This window comes from Corvus hawaiiensis, chromosome 9 (assembly GCF_020740725.1).
Source record: "Corvus hawaiiensis isolate bCorHaw1 chromosome 9, bCorHaw1.pri.cur, whole genome shotgun sequence".
NCBI classification, from domain to species: domain Eukaryota; kingdom Metazoa; phylum Chordata; class Aves; order Passeriformes; family Corvidae; genus Corvus; species Corvus hawaiiensis.
Window position 1 is genome coordinate 8,697,509 of NC_063221.1, and position 18,458 is coordinate 8,715,966.

Consider the following 18,458-nt stretch of genomic DNA (forward strand, 5'->3'; position numbering starts at 1 on the left):
TTTGGATCCCTGACTTAAAACTTGGGACGGCACAGAAATGAATACTTCTCTGTGAAGTGAAAAGGTTTACCTTCATTTTATCCTTTGAGATATTTTGAATAAGATTTAGGAAATGGGGAATAGCTGGGCTGAAAATTTTTTCATCTGTAATACCACTTCTGTTCTTATGCCTGAGAATCAGTAGTTGCAAATGTTTTTACATAATACTTTCATTTCTTTAGAACCATACTTTTTAATTACTTTTTCAGAAAACATTTTTATTTTTCTTTCCCTTTAGAGTCCTCATGGTGTGCCAGTACGAAATAGTGGGAGTCCCAAGTTTGCTATGAAGACACGACAAGCTTTCTATCTCCATACAACAAAACTGACCAGAATTGCCAGACGTTTATGTCGAGATATCTTGCGCCCTTGGCACGCTGCAAGACACCCCTATCTGCCCATTAACAGTGCAGCAATCAAAGCAGAATGTGAGTGTGCTGCAGCTGAGACCTCTTGGCCAAGGAGCCCTTTGAGACTCCTGTCCTATAAAGTTTTGAGTTGCAGCTTGCTGAGATATTCTCTTGCACGTAGCTAGTGCTGTCACAAAATCTAGCTGTACTTGCAGAGCCTTCTAACTGATGGTAGGCTGGGCAAATACCTTTGAAAGTTCTTGAGCTGTTTGTTTTAAAACATTCACGTTTGGTATTACATGGAGCATTCTCCTGTGTTTGTGAACGGGAAGGCTCTTTCAGGACACTGGAGTTATTCACTTAGTTTTGCTATAATAGCTGAATGTCTTCACCCTCTAATTATTTTTCTGTGTTTTGCAGGCACAGCACGTTTACCTGAGGCATCAGAAAACCCATTGCTATTAAAGCAAGTGGTTCGAAAGCCTTTAGAAGCAGTACTCCGGTATTTAGGTATTAAACAAACCAAACCACCACATGCAAAACCCCCCAAATATAGGAAACACCCTCCTACCTACGCTGCTGACCATTTGGGTTTTCCATTTGACTCTAGGTGTAGATGCTCATTCTGGATTAAAAACAAACAAAAAACAAACCACAAAGAACTCCCACCCCACAAACAAAACAAAACGCAAAACCCATCCCAGTAATGTCTCCTTTTTACTTTTCCTACTTAATCTGACAGACCCAGTGTCTCTGCAGTCCACTGCAGGGTCATAAAGCTGTATCAGAAACTTTTTCAAGTGAAGGGAGGGATGTGTTTGCTGTGGCTTCTGATGTATATGTGGACAAGTTACCATCTGCTAATGGGGGCACTGACATCATGTTTCAGGAACATTTGATTGTTCACTTTTTCTGGTTTTGGGCTGTCTGGAGGCAGTTTGTACAGTTGAGTTTAGGACAGCACTGTGTCCCAGACCTTGTGAATCAGTTACTGGCTGTTCTGTGCTGAACCTAGACAAGGGGATCATACTTCTATTTTTTTACTTTCCTAGTGGGTTTTGGTGGGTTTTTTATTATCTTTTTAACTACGATTTTTCTTGAGGACTTGTGCCTCATCAGCTGATCTGTGGGGCAGTACTGAGTAGTTCCATCCAGGACTTCGGTGTAAGTTTGAGGTGCTGGAAGCATCCAGAGTGATGCTATGTGACATGCCAATGCTGGCTCCAGACAAATGCCAAATCCTTTTCCCCAGCATTCCCCGCTGCCCTGCAGACATCCCTCAGGTTGTTCTGGCAGCCAGTCTCGCCTCATGGAAGTCTTGGGGAGGGGCACTTTGAGGGCTTCCAGCTTAGCAGGGAAGTTGATTGCTTTTTTATTTAGATAAAGCAACACTGGAGTTGATTTTAGGTTTCTTTGAACGTTTTTGTTGATGAAATATTGTAAGGCTGAGGGTGTATTAAATATTTACTGCTTCTCTGTTGAGCATTGTACTTCTGCTGTGTACTAATGGGATACCTGGATTGAGAAACCTTTATTCACATAGAGTGCAACAAAAGAGAGCAAATAAAGGGAGAAGTTTGCTGTTGGATAAAATCTTTAATAATTGTACAGAACGTAGCAGTAGATTTTGAGTTTTCCTTGCGCTGTGTCATTGGATTACTGAGCTGGGAGAAAAGAGTGATGGAAATGGAGGGAGGCTGATGGACTGGCAAGAAGGATTTTTTGGTGGTGTTAGTAGGATTGAATTTATATGTTACTCTGCTGTTGGGTCTGCGAGAGAGAGACTCTGTTGAAGCTCCCATTTGCTGTTGCTTGTAACGTTCTCAAAGTCTTTTCATTTGAAGATGGTGGGCTTGAACTCTGCCTTGGCCCAAAGCTTGCATTCAGATGTTCTGTTCTTTATAGTGGGTTTTTGAATCTTCAGGGTTTTTTGCCATTTGAGAAATTGTATTTTTTATAAACATTTCTGGCAAACTGGCAAAGTTGTAATTTCCCCAGAGTTTTTAGGGATGTTGCATGAATGTCCAAAGTTAGGTTTTAGTATACAGCACCCCAAAAATCACCCCAAATTATTGGAGAACAGTATTACAGAAATAGATACAAAGTGCTTTTGCTATCAAATCTTATTTTAGGATAATACTATGATAATGATTTTAACATCTTTAGTAGTGGTGAGTTCCTAAATATATGGAAATGCTTTATAGCAATCTCCAGTCAAAACTATTGACTTGAGATAGATTGTATATAAGAGGAGGTGTACTTGGTCACCTTGGAATTTTGCAGGTTGTTTTCAGGTTTATAATTCCAGTATCTTTGCTAATGAAAAAATACTACTTTGCTGTTTTCCACCAGAGTCTCATCCATGTCCTCCGAAACCAGATCCTGCAAAGAGCTTGTCCAGTTCTCTCAACAATCTGACTCCTGCTAAGTTTACACCTGTCATTAATAATGGGTCCCCAACTATCCTGGGAAAAAGAAGTTATGAACAACACAATGGAATGGATGGTAAATATTTCTCCACAAAATTTATGTTGTGTCTATAGGCTTTTTCTTCTGTCTTTATTGTATACAAGGAGATTATGTAAACTCATAGTCCTTTATATAAATTCTGAGTTCCTTATTCTTGAGGGAGGTTATTTTTAACTTTTGTTAAAGTCACCTGTCCCATTTCTCCTTTTGGGTGAGGCACATGATGTGTACTGCCTGGGAGGTGCATGCACATAAAGTCACTGTGCTAGTGAAACTCTGCCTGGCTTGGCCAACCTCGCAAACAGGATAGCGAAGGAGAAAGTTTCCTTCAGTTTTTCAATTAGTAGTGTGAAGACTACCTTAATAGACTTTTGGAGTGGTGTTTCCCTTGTTGGCCTTGTTACTGACCACCTCTGTGCTTGGGCTTCACCTCCTCATGAACAGAAGGCAAGGGAAAGGTGTTTGAAGTGGGAGATAAAAGCAGGATGTTCCTGGCGTGGACTCCAGGTCTCTGTTCCGAAGAATAACTCTTGCCTGAGAGTGTCAGGGAAGAGAAAGGGCAGTCTCTATCTCGGATGAGGAGAAAAGTGTCTGTTGAAATGGTCTTAGTGGGAGTGAGAACACAGAGGGTAGCTCTCCTTAACTGGGGAAAACAACAGTTGGTGTAATGGTGACTCAGCAGGGAGGGAGATCCAGAGTCTTTCTCATTTTTACCTTTAATTTTAACTTTATATGTAGCTTATCTGAAATATAATTGCAAACATTTGATATCTGATTGTGTTTTAACATTAAGAACTTTTAAAACTGCTGCTGTTCAGGTTGCTGATGTGATGTTTTTCTCTTTTCTGTTCACTTGTGCTCTATCAGGCAACATGAAGAAGCGCCTGTTGATGCCTAGCAGGGGTAAGACCTTGAAGCTGCGCTCAGCTTATGCTAGGAGAGTGATTTTTAGTTTCATCTGCTGGCTTGTCTGTGCTTTGTGGCTAATGAGTCTGTGTGCACCTTCTGTGTTGATGTCTAAGTGTTCCTTGGGTAACCACTTCCACCCATGGTTTTGCTGCTCACCTTTCAGGCTTTTCACGTGCAGGCAACGAGTTGTACAACCGTACTGAAGACATGAAGTCCTGTGGTCAGAATTGATTCCTAATTCCTCAAGTTGACAGAACAGTCTTCTAGCAGTTCTGTGAAACTGCAGGAAGCTGTGGTGGTTAGTTTGAAAATAGGTGTTGTTTCAATGTTTGACTTTTAAGAAACCAAAGTTTCATGTGTCTTGAACTGCTTTGAATTCACTTGGACCAAAAGGAATAGAAGACAGTATTTACATCAAATCTCAAGTTTAACCCTCTGTATTTTCCAGTGAGAGTGGACAGTCGCAGTGGCGAGAGACTGTCTGCACATTCTCTGCTGGCAGTAGAAAATGATTTTCAAAATTTCCACTGGTTATAAATTAATCTGTTCTGAGTACTGAGTAGATGTCAGACTGTTTCATTTGTGATAATGCAGGAAACATATATATGATGTCACTTCACCAAATTCAATAGAACAGACCAATTTTGAATAGTTAGGAGACAGACAACCACAAAACGTCATTGTGAACAGGCAAACACAAAAACTTAAGCTTACATGTTCCCGTGAACTGGCCAGCACTGCATGCCCTGATGATAATCTTTGTGTTTCATGGCTGAGGCAGTGGATGGCTGTTACCCGTATTTACATGCATGCAAATATGAGTGCATGTGGAGAATACAGCAGTGAGCACAGTGGTTGTTCTACTGTCTTGCTCTCTTTGGGAATTTATTCCTTGATACTCTGTTGCTGAGTTTTCATGTTCTTTGTAACTTGTCTTTTGGGAAGAATACCAAAACCCCACTGCATTGGTCAGTTTGGCTTCCTCAGAAGCTTCGTCCAGTGATGAGGGATGTAGATGCAGAGTAGCTCACTGAATTTCCACAGCTCCTAGTGACTACCTGCTTATGGGCACACCTGCTGCTCCCTGCTAAATGTCCTTCTCAGCAGATAACACACTTGGGAAGCTGAGAGATGTTGTGGCCCAAAGGAGGGAAGTAAAAGAACGGATCCTTCCCTCCAGAAGGCTCTCTCTGTGTAGAGCACTGGACTTGATAACCCAACACGATTTTCTGGAAATGGAGGATTTCTGTTCCATTCAGTTATAACTGTTGCTGGATCTGTTTGCAAGAAGATGATTTTGGAAAAGTACCTGTTCAGGCTCCTCAGAGTATGTGTTTCTCTGAAGCAGGTGTATGTAGCTGTGCAGGGTCCAGATCTTCCAGAGCACCTGCTGCTTTACCTGCTCGGTCTGTTCTCAGCCAGCCACTGAAATACCTGCAGTAGTACTTGTTCCTGTAATTGCTAGGTAGCAGAGTCCATTTCAGTCCCAGAATCTTTTTACGTGCTGGGGTAGTGAGTGTTAACTGCATATTCTTGTGAGCAGTTCAGCTTAAACCTGTTGGTTGAGATTTATTTGTGAATGGAAAATGTTTGCCACACTGTAATTTTGCATCTGTAATATTTCCTGACCCTGGGTTGCTGGAGGCTTTGCCAGGACCTGAAGGGAATGGAACCACCTGCAAGGAAACAACATTTAAAGAACTTGGATCAAGATCTGCTGGGCACAGGGAAGCAGATGGTGGAAGTTTGGTGGATCTCTTTCTGTCCTGGTGCCAGTTTGTGTGTTAGTGCTTCTTAGCACAGGTTCTCAGTTGCCTTGCATGTGAACTGGTTAACCTTGCTAGCTGTGGGCATGGATGCAACTGATTTCCTGTGCCGTGAAAGGACTGTGATTGTGGTACTGAGGCTTCTCCTTGGTTGTGGATGGAGTCCTACAGGCTTAGTAGTCTGGGGGGGGGCTGCTGGCAGGAAGGGCACAAGTTGACACTGCTGTGAAGAAGAGGTGAATGGCAGTGAGAAGCCTTGTGGCCAGAATTCAGGAGCCAGTGAGTGAGTATGAAAGGACTGAAATAAGCCCATCTATCCAGAATAACTGATTTTTGGATTATTGCTGACCTAAAATAGTAGAAAAAGATTAATGAGAGTAAGCCTGAATTGTTGCAATTGGTCAGATTCTGCATTTACATAGATACTATGGGAAATTGTGGGTGTTTATTCATTATTTTCATGTTTCTCATCTCCTCTTTACATACTGACTGGTTTAGGTCACTGCAGGGGAGTGTACTGCAAAAAAAAGATGGTGTTAAGATGTCTGCTCAGAGAGGCTGAAAATATTCTTTCTGCACAAATTTAGGTGCAGGAAGATGCTTTGTCCATGTATGTTTAAATAGTTTCCAAAGAGATGTTAACTTACTGCAAAATTGTATCTATTATCTAGGGGTTTTTCTGCTTCCTGCAGATGTGCTGCCTTGGTGGCACCTGGAAGATGTCTTAGGGTTTAGACAGGTCACCATGTCAAAGTCTGTCAGGAGACAGTGGACACTGTTATGGGGGGCTTTAGATGAAGTCTCTTTGCTGGTGATAAAAGCCTTGTGGTGCTGGGCCATTACTTCCAAACACAGGGGAGAAGTCTGAACACTGGAAATTATGGCTGAGCTGGTGACATGTGATGGGTTTGTAAGGCTTTCCTCAAAGCCAGGCTGTAAAGCAGTATATAATCAAGAGGTTTATTTGCAGGGAAAGAGCCAGGTAGCAGCTTGTATCTTTGTATAATGTAAAGCACTAAGATACATGTTTATACATGGCAATTGCTGAACTTCAAGGAGTAGTTCACATTTTTCCTTTGGAATTTTGTTGTTTATTTGTTTACTTTTTTTTTCTCTTGCTACTGTAACTCCAGCTCAGCAATTTTAACTTTTCTTTTTCTGACTCATCTCTGCTTAACCCTTGAGACCTGAACTTTTTCAAGCTCTGAATATGATTCGTCTGGCCAGCCATCTTGAGTTTTGACCAGTGACTGAATTCCAAGAACAGGAATATACTCTTAATCTCATGTTCTCACTACCTCCACTTTATTTTACAAGAAGATTGCGGTTCTTTCATCTATTTTGTTTCCCTCATCCTTAAATCATGTTGGAGGCACCATTAGGCAATACCCTTCCCAGCTCTCCTTCAACATTAAATCAGCATGGACAAATTGCTGCAGAATCCTATTTTTGGAACATGAAAAGTACATGGAGTCTCATAAGCTGTCAAATACAGTGAGATGTTAAAAAATTATTAGTTTATTGCTTTTTCATTGATGTTCTGGAGCTTGACTGACAATCTTTGCCATGAAACTTCCTCTAGAGAGAGAGAGAGGATGTTTTGTGTGCAGGAACCTGTTTACTTGATTCCTTACAGCCATGCAGGGTGGGATCTATGTAATACTTGTCAATGCAAATTCCTGCTGGGGGAAGGGAGGGAGCATTGTTAGATTTTTATTTTTCTCCTCTCTCTTTTACACCATGCTAGCTTTCATCTAATGAAATTTGTTTTTCACGGTCATCACATGCACTCTAAAATTGTCAGGAAGAGGGAGAACATGAATGAGTAGCTGCAATAAAGGGAAGGCTTTTCCCAGCAACAAACTTGCATTGATGACATGGTAGCGGATCGAATGCTGAAAATTGGAGAGGGTTTATAGAAGAGCCATGAAAACAGTGAAGGGACTGGAAAACACACTGTATAATGGAAAACGCTTTTATCAAACTGGAAGTTGTAGATGTTTGTCTCTGCTGACAGGAACAGCAGAAGTATAATAATAGAGGGCTTTTTAGTCTAGCTGGGAGTGGAATAATGAGCTGTGGTAGCCAGAAGGTACAGTAGAGAACTTCGGCTGGAAACAAGCTGCAGATTTTGGAGTGAGGTTAATTAACTGTTGGAATACCTTGCTTCCTTGCTTCTGCTGCTAGGGATTTGTAAACCCAAATGGAATGTCAGTCTAATTTAACGTGTTCTGGTTCATTGTTTCTCACATCCTTTTTGGGAAACGTGAATGAACCAGAAATGGAAGCATTCATCAGCCTGGCATAGCCTTAGTTCAGTTATCAAGAGATGAGCATGACAGTGGAAAATACTGTTTTTGAACAAAAACAGCTATAAAGGTGGAAAGATAGGGAAGTTCTCCACCAGCTGTCTAGGGGACCAAAATTATCTCAATATTTTTTATATATATATATGCATGGTTTTTTCTAGCTGACTTAGACTTGCAGAAAATATGGACTTACCTGTATCCATAAGTTGCATTAAAATTCTGCCTTTTATCACCAGTGACATCAGCTGTCTTTCTAAACTGAAGGATAACCAGCCAATGGAAACTTTCCCATCCAGGAATTAATGTAAATGGCAGGGAGTATTGGTCCTTTAACAAATGGTGCGATGCTGGAGAAAAGGCCTGGCTTTAGCTGTTGAAATCCAAATCCCAGTAATGCTAACTAGTGACAAGAGAGCAGATGTTCAGTGCCAGCTGCAGCACAGCTGGGAAGAATGTCAAATTGCTTGAACTGCTTTTTGGAGACCCCAAGAACCATGTGGCTGTGCAACTTCCTTGCTTTAAGATTATTTGCCAAAAGTACTAATTATTTTTGAGAATTCTACGTGGGATTTTGTATTCAGATGCTAAGTGAAACAATTTTCACTTGCCTTCAGTTTAGCCTTGATACTGTGATTAGGTTATTTTGGTGTTATGAAGAAAGATCTGAAAATAAAATCAGCAGGTGGGCATCATGCTCTGTGGATCAGCTAGTGAAAACCATTTCATTTAGGAGCGATGGCATGGAGTAAGATGCAAATGTTGATTGAGAGGAGAGTGCATATCCCTAGGCAATGGTAGAGAGCAGGTGTAATTAATGTGAGAGGAAATTAATGTATAACAGAACAAGGGCAGAATTGCAAATGCCCTGGATAGTACAAAGCCTGAATTTGTAATTGAGTGGAATATGTGACACATATCATTCATATATATATATATACACATATATATGTATATGATGTATAATATTCCTGATGCTAAGAACAGTGAATAATTCAGTGCTTTCTAGTTTCGATAGCTTGGATCAGCAAATCCTAAAGCAGTGAGGTGCATAGTTTTGTTTCCTTTTTTTAACCACGTAGTGTGTTACAGCCAGGCAGAATCTACCATGATGCTCTTTTTGGAATATGGGTGGATGGCATTGATTGGCTCAACCCTGAGACAGATAGCAGCTCTCCCTTCTCAATGTGCTTATCCAAGGGTAGCTGCTGGCTCTCTGCAGTTGGATGTCACTGTTCAGAAAGTATTAGCAGGGTCCTTGAAGTACTTGTAGCAGGAGGTACAGCTTTGCATGAACAGACACATCATCTGTGAGGTGCTGTGGTTACAGCAAGTGAGTGTGACCTGCTAGACCAAGCATTTTAGGAAGTGCTGTCCAAATCCAGTGAGGTTAATGTGCAAGGGTTGGTGGAAGGAGGTGGGTACAGACCAGTACTTACTCATCCAAAATTAAAGCTGCTCTTTGCAAAATCTCTCATTTGGAGTTACTGTGTGTTTAATGTCGTCTTGGTTTTATCTGTCCAGCAGAGAACTGGGATCACTTCTGTGTTTCATTACAACCAAACCAGTCTGTGTTTCTCTATTTGTTGCATGGAGCTGAGCTACTGTATTCTGAACTATGTGAATCTCCTTTTTTAACCTTAAATATTTTCTTTCCTTTTCCTTTGCCAATCTTGGTAGGAACTTACTTAGGTAAGTAAATTACAATTTTAACATTTTTTTTATGTACAGCAGAATTTTAAGAGAATGTTACTCTAGGTGGTGTTTGGTACAATTTATGCTTTTTTCTGCTTGTTGCAGTTACATTTCTGAAAGTTTGTAGCCTCTGATTGTTAGCAGGTGGACACTCACAGTGGTAAAACACTCTTGGTAGTTATAAGAGAGGGAGGGGTGCTAAAGTGTTCTTGCAAGCTGGCAAAAAAGTGTATGTGTGTATATGTCAACACACTGAGACTGCCTCAAGTGAACCAGTAACTTGGAAGTGAAATCCTTGTTCATCAAGCCTCATTCATGCATGAATTTTTATATTTTTTTCTAGCTTGCTCACAAATGTGGTACTGTTGGTGTTTTTGTTACTGCTGGGAAGGATGGAGTCCCAGAAGGAGGATTACTTTTGGAAAAGGAAAATGCATATGAAGAGTATATGGATTTTAGAAAGCAATAGTAACGTCACTGGTTGTGAAAGAGTGCGTGAAATTATCTGCATTCATTGTGACTGAAGATGTGCTTCTGAATCTTAATACATATTACATGTTTTGTATGATACTTCTTGTGGGTAAACAAAGTAAAAACCAAATGCCATCTGTGACTAATTGCTTGATGAAGGACCCATTTTTTTGTGTGTGGTGGATATGCTGAAGACTGGAGTTAGTAACTGAGTAAATACAAGTTTGACAACTCCGAGTTGTGTCCAGGCTGGAAGCTGGCCTACTCTTCCTTCTTGGCACAAGGGTCAGTTCTGTACAGACTTGTGTCAGACTGTGAACTGGGCTGTAAATACACAGCAGCAGTGTGTATGTTCAAGTATGGAAAAGCATTGGAAGGTTTCTGACCAAGCAGGAAGTTCTCCATGCTTCAGCAGCTTCTTGAAGCTTGCTGTAGTAGCTTCATGGGAATATCCCTGTGCTCCAGCCTGCATTAGGCTCACTGCTGAGGGTTTGAGCTCTCTTGCTTCTCCACATGGCAGTTGTGTGGTGTTGGCAAAACAGCAGGCAGAATTGGAGCAGTGGGAGTAATTTTGGAATTCTGCCATTGAGATGCTGAGTCGCTGGGGATGGGACTGGATCAGCAAAGAGCATATCTAGAATCAGGCATCCTGTGGGACCAGATGTGCTGGTTTGCTTTCCATTGGGAAATTAGATTCCCCCTTCCACTCTGTTTTTGGGTGCCAGCTATCCCCTACTCCCACAGCATGTTCTTGGGGTGGTGCTGTAGTTGCTGCTGTAAGTTTGGGCATTCTCTCATTCAATTTTTTTTTTTTAACAAATCCAAAAGTGTGATATTCAAATAACATGAGATGGGTGGAAAAGGAACAGTTTGGTTGGCTGAGAGGTGGTTTCCCCATCCTTGAAAGATAAAACGAAGCTGTAAAGTAGCAGCAGTAACAGACTTGTGTTGCCGTTTGTGGTAGTCCTTCCTGTGCTTCTTTGGGAGAAAGTATATTCACCTGCAGCTTTGGTACTTCAGGAATGAAGGGATCATTAGGGCATAGTAACCTGCTGGACTGGTTTTCAGCCAAAATCTCTGTGATTGTGCTTAGCTTGAGGAACAGTTCCGAGGTCCTTGGCACTGAGCTGTGGGGAGCAGAGACATGCCCTGAGGGTGCCAGTTAATCTCTGTGCAGTGATCAGCTGTTTTATTGCTGTTTCAGTAAGGTGTAGAATTGTCTGTGGCAAAGGACATTTATGATTCTCTGCAGCTATACCTTCAATTGACTTTGTCTCCATTTTATCCTCTGGGGCTTCCTCTTTATTTCAGTGTATACAGGAGACTGGCAGGAGGAATTGGATGGCAAGAGATTTTCTACAGCTTTGGGTTCTTTTCAGTGGTATGGAAAAAACCCTTAACATTTAATCTGGAGTTTTCAGTGTATATTTCAATTTCTTTGGCTGCAAAAGAGTGGAAGACCTGCTTAGATTTGTCACTGTAGACCTTTACACTTAGTGGTTTTAAAGGTTTGGTCAATCCTGAAAACACTTCTTTTTGTTGTTTGTGTATTTTTGTGTCATTTGGAGGAGGTCAGTGTTGTTTCTGATGTGGAGCTGTGTAAATTCAAGCAGTTGGACCTTAGATATCATCAAAAGGGATAATCACACTTTCTACCCTGTGTCTTCTCTAGACATTCCTACCTGAAATATAGTCAGACTTTTATTTTTTTTTTTTCCTGGAGAGGAGCTGCCAGACCTGTTGTATTTTGCTCCTGGTTTAAATTCGTATGCTGTCTATTTTTAACCTGCACGTGGATGCATGGGGAGACATCTCTCAAACCTTGATCTTTGAAAGTGGAGCAGGCACATGGGGCAGGTGTGAGTCTGGCATGGTGGTTCCCTGCCTGTCCCACCACTCACCCAGAGACACAGGATTGGTTTAGTTCTTAGAGGTGCCTGTCTGGCAGGCTTCATCTCTAACACAGAAGCCACCAAAAACTTTTGGGTGAGAATCCATTGTTTCCAGTACAGATGTATCCTGTTGACTTGCCAGCTGTTCTGCAATGGGTTACAGATGTTGTGCTGTCTCTCTGCCTCTCTTTGGTGACGATTGTGCATAAAAGTTGCTCATTTAATAGCAGTGCTTTGGCTACCTATGCTTTTACTGTGCTTGTACTTTTTAGATTTCAAACTGAATAAGGTCATTTTAGTGCCTGTTTTCATTCTTTCAGACTTCAGTTATTGAAGTGTGACTAAAGTGAAAATTCGTGGATTAATTCACTAATATTAATATGCTAATTGATACCTTATTGCTGTGAAAGCAAGGGTATAAATGGCATTGAAACTTTAGCTTTGTTTTGTGTCCTATTTTACTGGAGCAAAAAGTTGTCATGGGCAGCTTTATCCTAGAAACGGCAGTTTGGGAGTGAGGTGTGTCCCTGTTGTTAGCACTGATTCTGTGCTGCTTGAGGGCTCTGAAGCTTTGTGGCTCAGAGCAAGCAGCAGTTCTGCTCAGCCTTTGCTCAGTTTGCATCCCTCAGCTTCTCAGCATGGAATATTCTGGTTTAATTCTGGTGCTTGGGGATAGCACTGTTTGCTGTCTGTTGTACATCCAGCAATAGTCATTGCAGCAGCAGCCACCTATCAGGACAGTCTTTTCTGGCATCGGGGTGTTCTTAGTACAAGAAAAGAACGGATCTGGAGTGTGGTTAAAACAAAATGTGTGGCTTCAATCCAGGGACTAGCATCAGTTGATTTCCATCTCTCAGAGTCTCTGTGAATGGAGAAACGAAAGAGGGAAGAAAATAACAAGTGCTGGAGCTTAGCTCTGAAGCTGACAGATTCTGGTTGCATCCTGCTGGCTGTGCTGTTTCCCAGCATCCGTGGAGCCCTTTGTCCATCCATCCCAAACAGCTGCTCACAGCTGTGTTTTGGATGTGATGGCTGCTCCCATGTAAAAACAAATTATTATCTGGCGCCTGCACTGCCTTTGTCAACATCCAAAGGCTGTTACTGGGCTTCTTATTTGATGCCTGGTACATCTGTCCTACAGACTTGATGGAAATCTTTTTGGCAGCTATTTCTTCATCTCTGTGGATACTTAGGCACAAAAATGCAGCAAAAACTGAAACCATGTGTCTTCCCATTTGAAGTAGCTAACAGCATCTGCATCTAACAGCATAACATCTACACAGGATGGAAAATACACTTGATATAAACTGTTGATTCTAATGTGGTATTGTGATACTCAATGCTCAGAAAATGTCCCCTGTTCCGCCTTCCTCGCTCCAGGTATTTTACTGTGCCCTGTGTTTCCTGTCATACTCATGGAAGAACAGTGTGTTTGGTTTTACCAGTGAGAACCTCCAGGAACCTGCTGGAATACAGACCATGAGCTGTGAAAGTTCATTCTTGCTGGATTCTTTAAAAAGCTTTTCTCTTTCATCCCAGCTAACCCACTAGCAATAGGAATGTTCAAAGATCCTATGAATGTGAAAGCAGAATTCCTGCTGAGACCTTTGGAGCCAGCAACAGCATTTGCTGGTGCCTGTCCTGTAGTACCTGTTGGATTTGATGCACTGACATTTTGGTTCTCAGCCAGAAGGGGCTGAGGAAGGTGGTTTGGTGCACAGGTGTTAATGGAATGGTGTTTTCTGGGAACGTGCATCTTGGAAAACCAAATGGTGCTAACAAACAGCTTTATTGGGTCTCCCAGTCCATTCTGTGCCAGGCCATGCTGCCTTTTAGCAACATGCCTTTCCCTCACATCCCAGGAGCTTTGTGTGTCCTTCAGGGTCCTGTGTATGCACAGTACAGTTGAGGGCAGTGTGAGGAGGTACCTGATAGCACAGCAAAGCACCTGGTCACACCGAGTCGCGGTGCCTGGTGCTGTTTGTGTGGCTGGGGAAGGGCTCCGTGTGATAGCTGCAGTGGCTGTGCTCTGTGCCTGAGGAGGTGTTTACTTGTGGCAGGTTCAGTAGATACACTCTGTTTGCTAACAGCTTGTAGCTGACATCTGAGCTGAGGAGTTCCCAGGGGACCCAAGGAGGATAAGAAAGATTCTGTTTGTTGTTGCCTTGACAGTGAATAATGCCTTCCACTTTCTCCTTCTTGACGTCAGTAAATTCCTCAGACTAAAAGAGAACGTCAGATTTTTCCCCAGACGTGTGGAAAACCTCGGATCTGAAAGAGGAGGTGTGCTTCTAGTGGTAGTTTGAAGCAAGGTTTGAGTAAATGGAGAAGAGACTGGGTGAATGGAACGTGTTTGTAATTTGGGGCCTCTGCTCTTCAAGCCGTGTTGTCAAGGAAGCTTTTCTCCGTCACCTTTCTAGGAGGGCAGAAGTCAGTTCAGTAGGCAACTCTAGGCTTAGCAAAACAACACAGTTGTAATCATAGCTGCGTGTGTTTTGATTTTGTACTTTTTTCTGTCTTGGAAAAGCAATGGTCTTACCAGCTCTATTCTCTTTCCTGTTTGTTAGGTCTGCCTAACCACGGACAAACCAGACAAATGGTAAGAGAATGTTCATTTAACCAAAACAGGGAAAAGAAGAATTATTAACCCACACTAGATAGAACACCCCATTAAACCGTAGTGCTTCACTTCCACCTTTGCTGTTTGCAGCTGGTCATACTTCCCAATTCAATGAAAAGTAAAAGAAAAAAAATTTTGGGTCATCTGAATCATCGTAGTGGTTAAATACAATTTAAACCTCAAATCTATCTATGTAGCTATAAAAGAGATCCTGTTTTGAATGGAGCATTTTGTTTCTCCTCATGCAGAAACTGAGTGGCTGCTTACAGCAAAGTTCTAGGATGTGTTTCTAGGTGGAATGTGTTTCCCTGAAGGAGAAAGGTTTAAACGATGGAAGGATTTCTTTGGAAAACAGTTTCTTTTTTATTATTTTTTTAGCAAGTTGGTGTGCAAGTTACCTGCTGAGAATGCTTGTATTTTACGTTCTTTTTTTGAGTAAAATTTATTTGTAGCCTTTCATCTATTGTGCTGAGTTTAGTCAAAGGACAGAAGCAAATAGCCAGTCTGATTGATGTGTCTGGCAAAATGCTTTCTCACTAAATTGTGAAGGGGCCAGTCCAAAGGCTGTGCATACCTTTTCCCCCTTGCACGTGGCTTATGGGAAACAACTTCAAGCATACTTCCCCCCCCGAACCCCCCCCCCAAAATGATCTTCTGATGCTGATCAAGTGGAGCTTGCCTCATCAGCTGAAGTGCCACAATGCATTAGTGTCAGCAGGGTCCCTGTGACACAGGTCAGCCAGCAGCAGGTGTGACCAATGGTCACTGGACGGTGACCACAGGCATTATTAAACCTGACAGTGTTCTGGGGTAATGTGCAGTGGCCTGAGGAGAGGCTAGAACTTGGGCATGCTGGGCTGCTTGTAATAACAGAGCATTCCTTCGGTTTGTTCCTTGATCCGAAGTGGTAAATTGCGTTTCTCCACAAATTCAACTTCATTTTTTGTCACTGAGAAGACTGGCTACTTGTTTGTGTCTGCTGAATAAACCAACTCAGAGCAGTGGGAGAAATCTGTAATGACTTAACACTTTTTAGGTGTTTTAGGGTGAAATTCCCAGAACTGCCTTGATTTCTGGTTGCCTGATCAAGTGTGAATGAAAAATTCAAGGTCCTCATTTCAGGATGTATCATTTGAAATAGATTTTACCATGCAGGTAGAGAAAAGGCAACCTAGAAGCACAGGGGTGCCCTTTCTAGGTATTTCCAAGAACTTTTTCTGGAGTTGTTCTCCTGTATATCTTGCATATGTGGAGAAAATATCCTTTGCAACCGTAATGAAGGGATTTTCTTGGAGAAACCTGGAGGGGGTAAAAAAAAAAAAAAAGCCATCAGAAAAGCTTTTATTTGAAAACTTTTGCTTAACAAATGTCAAATCTAAAAGCAATTGTTGGAAGTATTTCAGTGGTCTGCTGTGGTGCTGAAGTTGTCTTGTGTAACATGGAGTTGGGCAACTAAGAAATTACATTGTTATTGCACTTGTATGCAACAGTTTTAAAGAGCTTGGGATTTTAAAAGGGAGGGTTTTGTTTGTTTAGCTCTAAAGCCCTAATGTTCTACAGGAAGCAGATCTTGCTAGAGCAGTTGATTAAGGCTGGTCAAAAAAAAAGTCATTATCATTTTTTGTTTTCTGCTCAGATACAAAATGAGATAGATGCAGGGTTTTGTTGGGTTTTTTCCCTTGGTTTTCAGCCTGAAGTCTTCCCTTTCTAAGTCAAGGTGTTACAATTCGGTTGAGCTATTGCAATGACCTGACACTTAAGGATATGAAGACCCCATGTCCCCACCATGCCTTTTGAGGTGGATCTCCCAGGGCAGACATCTCTCACGTACACCCTCAGTTTCCCATTCCATGGGCAGAAGGGAAAGCCTTGGTGCATCTGGGGAGATGGTCTGATCTTGGACACTAGCCTGTGAAATACCAGAATTGAATTTATACCAGGGTGTTTTCTGACCAGCTTTAATTTATGCATATCACATTTTCTGGGCCTTCATTGTGCATCTTTCCCAGCTGTTCAGTGTTACTGATTTCAGTGGGATTTCTCAATGTGCTGATCAGCAGGAAGAGGGGCAGCAGAACTGGACTTCAGTGATCAAGGACAGCTGCATTTGAGAAGCTTAACACTTTGCTCCTTTTCATCTGCACCTCTCTTAATAACAGCTCATGTTTTTCCAGCTGAGTGTAAGGGGGTTACTGTGAGTCTGGAAAATGATGCCTGTGTTGATTCGCAAAGCAAATGTGTTGTTGTGGGAAATCTGTGGTGTTCAATACTAAAAGGGTTTTATCATGAAAGCTGCTAAGCTTTGTAGTACTAGATTTGTTTTCAGCAACATATTTAATTCTATACTATCCTCATTAAATATTAACCTCTCTAGAACAAAAAGGACACGGGTAAGTTTGGTACTCCAGAATAAATGTAAATTCTGATTTTTGTATTTGATTTGCTCTGTAGCTAGATTTCTTTCCCTGAAATCAATAGAGTTGCTCTAGATTCATGGTAGTAGCTGAAATCTAAGTCTGATGCTCAATCTTTCGAACTTGATGTCATCTTTCAGACACAAGCAACAAACTATTGGTAATGCCTTCCATTTATTACTCGTCCTGTCGCTGAAGTATTGCTGTCCTATTGCATCTCAAAGGTGCCTGACTTGTACTGCTTGTGAACAATGGCTTATATGTGAATTCTGTGTTCAGTCCTGGGCCAGAGGGGGAGGAATTTACCTTAAACTCTCAGCAAGCCATATGAAAACTTTAACTCTCTTTTCCTTTGAGTGCTTAGCACATGTTGCTGCAGGTTTGTTGCAGTCCATAACTGTGCTGTTTTATGTATCACGTTAGGGACCAAGCCGAAACTTGCTGCTCAATGGGAAATCATACCCAACAAAAGTCCGATTAATTCGTGGTGGATCCATGCCTCCAGTGAAAAGGAGGAGGATGAACTGGATTGATGCACCAGATGATGTTTTTTACATGGCCACTGAAGAAACCAGGTAGGAAATGTGGTCTTTCAGAGGCTTTAAGGGGAGGTCTTTCGGTTTGTGGGTGCTGCAGCTGGTGGTGTGGTTAGAGAGGAATCTCATCAGCAGATCTGTTGCTACAAACTGAATGCTGGGACCACAGCCAGTGCTGAGGTGGGTAAAGGGGGGGAAATACCTAATCATGCACTTACATTCCAGAGAAAGTAGATTCTTGTTCTTCTTCCAGAGCAGTTGCTGTAGGAGATGGGCACAAAGGGAAGGAAGACTGAGGTGGGAAGTTCACATGGTTCAGACCCATCACTGCTCTTGGAGGTCCCATCGCAGTGGGACAGGACAGGGGCCTCCTGTCTCGTGAGTGATGCTGAGGAGCAGAGCCTCCTGTGCACAGAGCTCTGCATGTCCTCTTGCATGCTGAACTCTCTTGTATTACCCCGCAGAACATCTCCACGTGTGTCTGGGTCCTGAAACCTGCAAGTGACAGAGGGTTTCTATGGGCTGAGGTGACTCATTTACCACTCATGGTGGTTTATATTTGCCACCAGTAGTGGTGAGATTTAGTCCTGCAGTGTCCATCTGCCTTCTTTGGTGGTACTGCTTCTGCTAATCCTAGTCCTTGTTGGTCTGCCCACAGGATAAAAATAGTGAAAGAAACTTCCCTTGTGTGAGTTTCACTTCAAACTGTTTACAAACTGCTGACAGAGTGGTAGAAGCTATGTGACCTGATCCCTAAGGCAAAGTTCCCAGTACTGGTATTCCTAGGATGGGAGGGTTGCTTCTGGGTGTGGTGAGAAGGTAGAGAAATTGGCTTGTGTGGTTTCCTCCCAAGAACTTGATGCCTCCCTCGTGGGTAACCTTGAGGAAGGTCAGAGCAAAGCCGCAGCCCTGCTTTCCAGCCCTCTCTGACAGCAGAGGTGCTGTCTGGCTTCTATCCTGGTCTGAAGCCTGGAGTTATCAGCACGTGCAT

The 18,458-nt window shown here is 42.2% G+C and overlaps 1 protein-coding gene across 6 annotated transcripts in view; it reads left to right on the forward strand.

The window, feature by feature from the left end:
- MTA1 (metastasis associated 1) overlaps window positions 1–18,458 on the forward strand; it is a 79,140-nt gene that overhangs the window by 55,663 nt on the left and 5,019 nt on the right. For 2 of the 6 annotated variants that reach the window (XM_048312328.1, XM_048312326.1), the window contains exons 14-20: window positions 278–467; window positions 810–899; window positions 2,742–2,894; window positions 3,726–3,761; window positions 9,520–9,531; window positions 14,465–14,496; window positions 17,355–17,506. In XM_048312328.1, coding sequence (XP_048168285.1) covers window positions 278–467; window positions 810–899; window positions 2,742–2,894; window positions 3,726–3,761; window positions 9,520–9,531; window positions 14,465–14,496; window positions 17,355–17,506 — 665 coding nt within the window. Of the gene's footprint in view, window positions 1–277; window positions 468–809; window positions 900–2,741; window positions 2,895–3,725; window positions 3,762–9,519; window positions 9,532–14,464; window positions 14,497–17,354; window positions 17,508–18,458 lie in introns of those variants that run through there. The other 4 variants (XM_048312327.1, XM_048312330.1, XM_048312329.1 and 1 more) reach the window with 4 other exon arrangements.